We start from the raw sequence: 9,808 nt of genomic DNA, 5'->3' as shown, positions 1-9,808 counted from the left end.
TTTGATAGTTTCCCAAAAAATATGAAGTTAAAATCAATCATATTTGTCCAATCGTTTATAGTCTAGATTAAACGTCCGTTTTTGAAAGCGTTCAATTCATTACACGCATGATTCAAATGTAAAAAAAAAAAAACTACTGCACTCCAAGGAAACCCCAAAAGTCTCGTAACAAATGGCAAACTCAAAAGCTCGTAAACTCCAAAAGAATTGATAACAACTGTAATATTCCTGGCTTTGTAAAGGTATTTCCTGATGAATTCCATGACGGATTAAACGTGGTTTTATAGCTAGCTAAATCTCTCATTATTACGACAGTACCTATAATTACATTATAATGACAATAATGAGTGAGCAATTCAAACAACTATGACAACAAAGAAAAACAAAATGGCATATAATACTCTAAAGACAAAGCACATAAGCAAATAATAAAAAGACAAGAATACAAAAACTGACCATACCACAAGAACACAAAGTGGGATTGTGCAATACAAAGCAAAGCCAAAAGGATATAACTGATAATGGACTAAAATTAAAGGTTAAAAAGACATTTAAAACACACACACTGTAACACGTTATTAAGATGTTAAACAACATTAGTACCTAGAATTCATATTTCCAACCAATCATGTATCATAAATCAAGTTGATAGATTTATCGAAAAGGTATTCCGATGCACTTTTTTTAGAAACGTGACGAGATTTTTTCTTCACTTTCTTCTTGGACCATGGTGACGTTTTATAAGGTCTGAGTAGCGGCTTCGTGAATAGAATACCGAAGGATTAGAGATATAGATATTCCATATACAGGTGAGATTGGAGAATATTGCTGCTGTTAGTGCGTATGACACTTGTTTTCAAATAGACCGCATTGATTGCACTGCAGAAAGCAAGGGGTTTTTTTTCAAGCCAATTTTTTTTATATATAAAATGAGCCTTACGAACTATGTGAACAATATCGATTGTCAATTTTGCAGAACGAACCTTGCAACCTTGATTCTATTCTTGTACAATTAAATGAATACCATCTTATCAACCAAAAATAAAGAACAGTCAACTTAAGTTTATCGGAACCGTTGTGTTATTGAAATTTGCTTTTCAGAAATGTTTCTCCCTTGTGTAACACTTTGATTTCTTGTGTGTGTTTACATTATATCAGCTACACCTCGTTTCTATGAGATTTTTGATTTTCAAAATTTTGACCTCGAGCATATCTGAAAAAAAACATTAAACTTCCAAATTTGCAACTCGTGCAGCAAATTTTGACGTTTTACAAAAGTCTGTTGGTGCTCGTGTTGGATGAAAGATGAAAACAGTTTGATGTGGGGATCATCTCCAAAAGTATAGGTACTCTACATTTTTTCCTAACCTGTATGGACGTGTTCGATACTGTTAAAATATATTACTTAAAGTATGCAAGACATAATCAACTAGCATTTTGAAAGACCCAAAGTTAATCAGTTAGTTACATATTCAGTTCAACAGATGTCCAATATCGGTTAACAAAAAAATAAAATCACAAAAATACTGAACTCCGAGGAAAATTCAAAACGGAAAGTCCCTATCAAATGGCAAAGTTAAAGATAAAATACATCAAACGAATGGACAACAACTGTCATAATCCTGACTTGGTACAAATGTTGAAAATGGTAGATTGAACCTGGTTTAGAGAGTTGTCTCATTGACAATCATACCACATCTTCTATTTTTATATTTATAGCGCTAAACCTCTCACTTGTATGACAGTCGCATTCAATTCCATTATTATTACAACGATGCGTGAAAAAACAGCCATAATAGGTAAAATTGTCAAAATACGGGTATAGCAGTCATCGCTGTGTCACAATCTCAATTAGAACAAAAACAAACAAATATGAAACAAAGAATTACAACAAAAAATCTATCAATGATGTTTGCAAAATGTTGTAAAATCATCTTGTTGGAAATTTCGGTAAGTTAAATATAGATATCAGGAATGTCACTGATAAGTCTTTCTGTACGCTCTAACTTGTACTTGACACATATTCTTATCAAGTACTATTTAAACTGTGAATTGGTGTTTATATTAACAGTTCCGTTTCTGCACAACACAACATTCTATGATGTGGTGTGTAAGTCTATTTGCTGCATCCCTTTTGCTCGTAGCAAATGGTAAGTCAACCAAAAACAATTAGAAGTGATTTTTCTAAAATGTGTTTTCTCATAAAACATGACAATAACTATGATATTTACATTTAATGAATTTCCAAATTTGCTGGTTTTGCTTCTTCATCTCTTAGTACGATAAGTCTCAAAACGGAAATTCGCTGTTTCAGAATATGATGGATTTTTAATTGGTAATATATTTTTCTCAACCATACACCAAAACGTTGTGATAACGTCATAAACAATGGTATTTCAACAAATAACGTGACGTTATTTACATATTTTGGTACGAACAATACAATTATCAATAGTCTTTTATATTTTGAAGCATCGAATTGTATAATAAATATTTTTTCTGGTATAACAAACATTATCAAACATTTGACGCATTTTTTTATGAGTCAAATAATTATAACATACGTACTCGTCATGCAAGACATTTTTTAATGATGCACACCTCTGAAGCCAAATATTTCTTAGAATTAAACTTTTTCTAGAATAACATGATTATTAGCTTCATATGACTGTAAAATTATAATTAGTGAAGAAAAAATCATATGGTGATGCACTTCATATTTTGTTATGGCTATTTGAAAGAACCCGATTCTGATGGTTTTCCCATTTTTCATCAATTTTTACCCATTTTTTTTTGGGGCTATTATCATGAAGAAAAACAAAACAGTTCCACAATTAAACTTTTTCTCATTCTTTCAATAAAGATGAAATGAACCAATCTGAATAAATGAAACTGAAAAAACTACAGGTAGTTTTATAAAACTTGGTGCTTATTCTTCTCAAATTTATCAAGCTGTCAATTTTGTAAATTTGGTATTTTCTCTCTTTTGTTTTAGAACAAAAAGCATATTTCAACTTCTTTGTTATAAATGATTGAATAAATACATTTTTAAGAAATTTGAAAAGAAAAAAAGATTTGGGATTTTTTTTGTTTCGGTAAAATCATTTCCATTTTCTCAACATTCAGGCTAATGAGACTGACTTGATTGGTAATAAAACAACGACTTATTTTATATAGTTACACAATTTTTTCAGAGTTAAGTGTGCTTATGATATATTTTTTAAATTCATTAATATGATGCACTTATATCTCAATTTGTGGAAATAATTCCAGAGGCGAGATTTCAACGAGACTGATAAGTCCGAAGAATACATTTTTAATTCGAGATTTATATTATAAAGAGGTTTGGAAGGGTGCGTTCTGGGAAATTATTTTCGTATTATTGATTGAAATAATTTAAAAAAAAAAAAGAGCAAATATAAGAAATGATACATGTGATGTACAGATAAGTGTTGAATATAGTAATTTAAACATGTTTTATAGCTAACCAAGTATGTTATACTCATATTGGATGCTTCAGTAATTCTGCGCCATTCTGGAACACTTTCGGTACGCTTCCACTCTCTCCAGAACACATTGCAACCACTTTCCATCTGTATACTCGAGCCAACCCAACCAATGGCCAACTTCTGGATCCAAATGGAACTGGGGCTTCTGTAAAATCCACACACTTCAATGGTGCGCACAGAACAGTGTTTATCATACATGGTTTCCATGGAGAAGAAGACAATAATTGGATTAAACTTATGACAAGTGCTCTCGTAAAAAATGTAAGTTGGTGAATATGTTATTTTTGAAATCATCTTTTCTATAAAATTTTATCTATATACATTGAAAATCAAGCTTTAATAAAAAAATATCATAGGATGTATTCAGAAGAAAAGACAAAGAGGATTCTAGTGTCAAAACTCGTGAAAGATACATGGTGAATAATTGAGTAAGCTGACGTCCGATATGTTAACAAATATGATGGCGATGAAATATCAACACATGATAAGATTTACATATTTCACTTTGATCTAAAAAGTTTACATAGCCAGATTTAATGATCAAGTTAGGCGGTTTACTTGTATTGTGAAATTTGAAAGATGTTACTGTGTGTAAATATTGTTTGGTGTATAGGTTTACTCATTTGTCATTTGATTATGTATGTTCCTTTTTTGATTTTAATCTAATGAATATTCTTCTGAATAAGACCTGCAAATCAAGATGGTAATTGCGTATGCGGGTTGATACCATCTGATTTATTTCTGCATTCATAAGTGACAAAACGAGCTGCTTTGTCAATGGTGTTAATGTCTTGTTGGCCTACACAGAACATGCCTACTGAGAGTCGGCTTAACGATGTAAATGCTTACACTATGATGAATATGTTTTCCGCTATTCATAAGTTAATTAAAATCATTTTATTATGTGTTTATTTCGGCAGTTTAATGTGAATGTGATCGTTGTGGTTTGGACAAAAGGAGCTTATGATAAGTATAACCAAGCTGTGGCAAACACTCGTGTTGTGGGTGCCATTACTGCTAACATGGTCAAATTGCTACACACTTCCGGTGGTCTGACATTGAACCATGTACATTTAGTTGGCCACAGTTTAGGTGCTCATATTGCTGGTTATGTTGGTGAGAACATTCCAGGAATAGGTAGAATAACAGGTACTTAGTTTTTTTTTATACATATAACTTCTTCCGTCTTCGTTGATACAGTTTTGCGCTAAGCAAAAAGGTTAATAATAAACTGAAATCATCTTTTTGCACCCGATCGGAATACGGTAGATAAATGAATGACTGTGTTTGCCTTTTTCGTGACAACCCTAATCAAATAACTGTATTTCTTCAAGGCATGTTAGGTTTATGTGTGTTTTGTCAAGCAAACGATTATAGTAATTAGTTGATATTATTGGGAATGGCTAAAATATTAGTTGCGTTATTGAAATGCTAGTGTCAAACTCAAATGTATAAAACTACTATAAAGTTCGAAAAACAGGTCTATAAGATATCTGATAAGAGTGAATATTTATAAAATTTTATCTATTGTCAGAATATAAGACATACATTCCGGCATTTCTGGCTATACATTTTGAACCCTTAATAAAGTAGGTGCGTGAAGTTAAATCAAGCTGACGAGTGCAATCAACCTTATATTTTACGTTATTTGCGGCTACATTACTCTGTTAAATCAAGCTGTTGAAAATTCACAAACAAATTAAGTTCAATGCACTTATATCCAAATCCAATGCATGGAGTCTGTCTGTATCCCCACAAGTGTAGTTGTTTTGCTTTCATATATGTATTTTGTGTAATGAAGATAAGATTGTAAGTTGTCCTTTTTTGCATTGTTTAACATTTTACTTTCGTCGTCTTTTATTTCAAATTTAACGTCAACTTAGAGCTGTAAAACTCTGAAGTTAGAATTTTTAACATCAAGATGCCGCTACAGGTCTTTTAAATATGAAGGTTTATACATAGTAGTTATAGATTGAAGGGGGAAAATAATTTATAATTTCTTCTATCCCACTTGGTTCACTATTGACCTGCATTGTTAGCATAATTTTCAAACGAGTTTTATCGATTATTTGATGAACAGTTGTCTTTGACAATTATTCCACGCCTCCAGTTTATTCGAATTCAAATAGTGTGCGTGTCTTTTCTTAGAAAAGTTTTATTTGTACATTTCATATCTTCTTTTAGAACTTTTTGTATATGGTGTTATTAAAGTGTTACTGCAACAATATCGTTGAATACTGTTGAATAATATGTACGAGCGTGCGAGTGAAATATACAGTGTACCAGAAATAATAGACAATAAAAGCATTCATACACATTTCATACCATTCATATTTTCAGGTTTAGACCCTGCTGGTCCGGAATTTAATCGAGCGAATCAGGATGTGAGGTTGGACTCTTCGGATGCAACATTTGTCGATGTAATACATTCAGACGCAAGTAAATATTATATTCAACATAACAGTTACCCTTCAGGAGCACCCGAGATCACCCCTAGTTTTTTGGTGAGGTTCGTGTTGCTTATTCTTTTGTTTTCTATCTTGTGTCATGTGTGCTATTGTTTGTCTGTTTGTCTTTTTCATTTTTCGCCATGGCGTTGTCGTTTTATTTTCGATTTATGAGTTTGACTGACCCTCTGGTATCTTTCGTCCCTCGTTTACAATTGATGATACTGACTGTACTTAACGAATCTGTACAAAATGACGTACACAACGATATTATTTGTGGAGCAGGATCTGCTTACTCTCCTTTAAGTACAAACATGATCGAAATATGTTAACGCGATGCGCGTTTGTTAGATTGATCTCAGAAGAAATAAATGGTCATGGCTAGGCCCTCCTGTGTTTGAATCAAAGTTTTATTTCTATTTGGATTTTGAATCTTATGACCAACTGCGTACCTATTTAGGTTTTTAACATTGCTAATATTATTCCAAATAACACGACAGATAATTGCAAGTACGCCGCAGTGTTTTCTCAAAATATTGTAAAATTGCATGGATAAATGAAGACTGTTTTAAAGATTTAAACCAGCAAACGAAATTAATGTAAAAATCATGTTCGATTCTTTTTATTTATTGATTTTAATATCATTAGTGGTTAACGCCACTTTCAACATGTAATAACGTGGTTGTAATTTTTGTTTATGTCGGAGGCAGTCAGTGTACCGGTAGAGAACCACCAATATTCGAAAAGAAAATGACAATCCAAACGAATTTAGATTGAATGCACTGCACTTGCTACGTGTGGCTTTCGAACATAAAACCTCCATCGTTTTTTAATCGTTATTTATCAGCACGTGTTAAACTAAATGTCAGGCATAACGCATTTAAAAGTCACACCCATTGTAAAAGATCTGTCTAAGTGATAGATTAACAATGCCCTTATGTGTCGCTACAGCATTGTTATAATAAGCAGTAGTTCACTGATGGATCCATTCGCTATCTTAATGCATTTTGGGTAATATTTTCAAAGACGGCACCTAATCGTTACAAAATGTACACGTCTGTAAATTCAATAAAAGATGACATGACGCAATTTTCCATTGGGGTACGATTTTGATACGATAGTAAAATAGTGCATCCATGATCTAGTGCAATTAAATTGTACTGTTAATGATATCAAATTTGGTAGATTATCAATGTTAGTACATGTATGAAGTAGCATTCAAGGTACATTTTGACAGTCATTAATACTTGTAAAACGGTATTCAAATATGTAATTCAACATTAAAAGTATGAAATATTTCTTTAATTTTAATTATTTTTTTCATAAAATGTGAACATGTACACGTATTTTGATATGTATGTAAATAACATAGGAAATCTTTAATGCAACGACATCCTTTCATTTAAACCTTAATTTTACATTTTATTTTATCTTACTAGCAAAATGCTAAGCATGTATATTTTTGCAATTTTTCATTTTCTCGCTTGCAGTTTTTGGATTCCAACATCGTATGGGACATGCAGATTTTTACCCAAATGGAGGGAAAAACCAGCCTGGATGTGCTTTTGATCGTATAGTATATCTTATATAATTTACATTCAATGAGTGTTTCATATCTTTTTGCCAATATGTAAATTAAGTATTGTCTTAAAAAAAACATATATTCAGTACAATCGTAGTAAATCACCAGTAAAATGTTGGTTTTTTTTAAATGGTTCTGATTTATGTGATTTTGATTTTGTTTTTGTATTAATGTTGTTTCTCTCGGGCCAATCCTATCTCTAAATTTCATAAGTACGTCTGCATTAATGTTAATTTGAGTGCTTTTAAAAGCTGTAATTGTTTGGATAGATAGATAGATATTTTATTCTCATTAAAACCATGCAAGTACAAAGGTTACAGAGAAGTTAAAAATAATATACATAAAAATAAAAATGCATTAAAAATGCATAAAATTTCGGATGAGATAACATATAAAAGAATATTTAATAATATATACTTATACAGTCAAATGTAAAAGTAAAAATTGTATAAAGAAATTCTTTTTTAGCAATCATACCACATCTTCTTATTTTTATATAACAGAAAACTCATCAAAATATCCTTTTCTTTGTAGCAATAGCACCTTTCTACAGTTGTGGTCACATGAGAGCGGTTTACTACTTCATTGAATCAGTGAATTCAAACTGCCATTTTACTTCCCATCCATGCAATAGTGGGGATGATTATAAGAATGGGCACTGCGCTCATTGTGGAAAGGGCTGCCAAGAGATGGGTTATAACTTGTCACTCTACGCACGTGGAACTTTCTACCTTAGGACAAATTGGCATTATCCCTATTGTGCTGGTTCACATTAAAAATATTGTTAAATTCCTTTTGTTTTCTTTCTGGAAACGTGGTTCGCGAGTTGTCTGAAAAAATTCATCTTTAGAACTAGAAAAAAAACCGTCATGCACATTATAAAGAGCGAAAAAACCCGTTCATTTCTATTCAAATATAACGATTTTCGAAAACTTCTTATCAATGGATTAATTATGATAGTTTAGCCTCATGTTATAATTGTTATTGTCTTTGAATAATCATATGCATTTCGCCAAGCATACCAGATTTAATGGATCCAGACACAAAAACAATTGACGAAAAGAACGGTTTGGTTTCAGTTAATATTAAAAAAAATTGAAACGATCTATAATAGGTTCCTGGCTAGAAACAGGCAAACATGAATATGAAGGGCCTGACAGCATAACCCTAGAACACAAGCTTTGAAAATTGATTGAAAAAATCGGCTCATCGGCTTGGTACTGTGAACATTATAACAACCCAATTTACTAACAAAATACAAAAGAACCATAGAGAGCTCCAAAACTGCCCAACACTTGTTTAAATAACAACTAATCAATATACCATGTTTCCTAAGGGTTAAACACTATATAATCCATGTCTTTTCTCTTCGATTACATATTGCATACTTTTGTGATTCTGTTTTATACAGATTCATAAACGAAACAGTCTTTTTGAAAAGTACAACCCTTCCATTCGTGCACGGAAACTCATGTTAACCTCTTTTTATGTTGAATCTGGTATGAAAAATGTTCATATTTTGTTCTTATGGCTATTTCCATCCAATTCATACCAGATCACGACTTTGAGTATTATATTCAGGAAATAATTCCGTCGAAATTACTGGTTACAATTGAAGAGCGTAAACGTACAATGGGTTCAGAAATAAAATCATCGAATATATAAGCGTATGAATAAATATGTCAGAAGCATGTTTCATTTTCATAAAAATCGTTCTTGGCGCTCAATCAGTTGAAATTCCAAATAGTTTTTGAATTTAAATTATTTATCCATTCAAAAAGCAGAAAAGGCCATGCGGACGAGTTCATTGATTAATACGTACCTTAGTTGTAACAGTGGGAAAGGTATATTTTGACTATGTGATAAACTTACATTGTTGTTTTGTCATCTGAATGATTATGTGATGTCACAGTATTTTTCATTATTACGTAAAGAGTATGCTTCATTAAGCTTTGTGTGCTTAAAGTAAATTTATCAAGGCTTTGTTCAAATATATAAATCAGAAGGATGATCCTGACATAGTGAAAATATTTTTTTTTTTAAATACCAAAGTTGTTCCGTAATTGTAAAATCAAAATATGCTGTAAAATTTATTTAAATTCTCCCTCGCCCTGCTCGTCCGAATTTAAAGTATTTAATCTCTAAATTCAATAGGCTATAAACAAGACAAACACAGATATAGGATTAGTTGCTCGCAGTAACATCTTATTTTCTCTTGCGATACAATATTTTATTTTACTTTATTGTACATTTTTCTTCGATTGAAACAA

The 9,808-nt window shown here is 31.6% G+C and overlaps 1 protein-coding gene across 1 annotated transcript; it reads left to right on the top strand.

Moving 5' to 3' along the window:
* Positions 1-2,012: 2,012 nt before the first annotated feature.
* On the top strand, positions 2,013-8,327 carry LOC143083047 (inactive pancreatic lipase-related protein 1-like). Its single transcript, XM_076259182.1, has 6 exons — positions 2,013-2,150; positions 3,484-3,770; positions 4,430-4,658; positions 5,850-5,948; positions 7,447-7,527; positions 8,073-8,327. The coding sequence occupies exons 1-6, from the start codon at positions 2,099-2,101 to the stop codon at positions 8,312-8,314; spliced, it is 990 nt and encodes a 329-aa protein (XP_076115297.1). The 5' UTR covers positions 2,013-2,098; the 3' UTR covers positions 8,315-8,327.
* Positions 8,328-9,808: the final 1,481 nt, after the last annotated feature.

This window comes from Mytilus galloprovincialis, chromosome 7, assembly GCF_965363235.1.
Source record: "Mytilus galloprovincialis chromosome 7, xbMytGall1.hap1.1, whole genome shotgun sequence".
Lineage (NCBI taxonomy): Eukaryota > Metazoa > Mollusca > Bivalvia > Mytilida > Mytilidae > Mytilus > Mytilus galloprovincialis.
Note: the sequence above shows the minus strand (reverse complement) of the source record. Positions and strands in the feature narration are given on the sequence as shown.

Bases quoted from the DNA above. Each gene is read 5' to 3' on its own strand.
- LOC143083047 (XM_076259182.1), top strand. From the start codon at position 2,099: ATGATGTGGTGTGTAAGTCTATTTGCTGCATCCCTTTTGCTCGTAGCA. The intron at 4,659-5,849 runs GTACTTAGTTTT...TCATATTTTCAG, and splicing joins AGGAATAGGTAGAATAACAG to GTTTAGACCCTGCTGGTCCG. The intron at 5,949-7,446 runs GTAAATATTATA...TCTCGCTTGCAG, and splicing joins TGTAATACATTCAGACGCAA to TTTTTGGATTCCAACATCGT.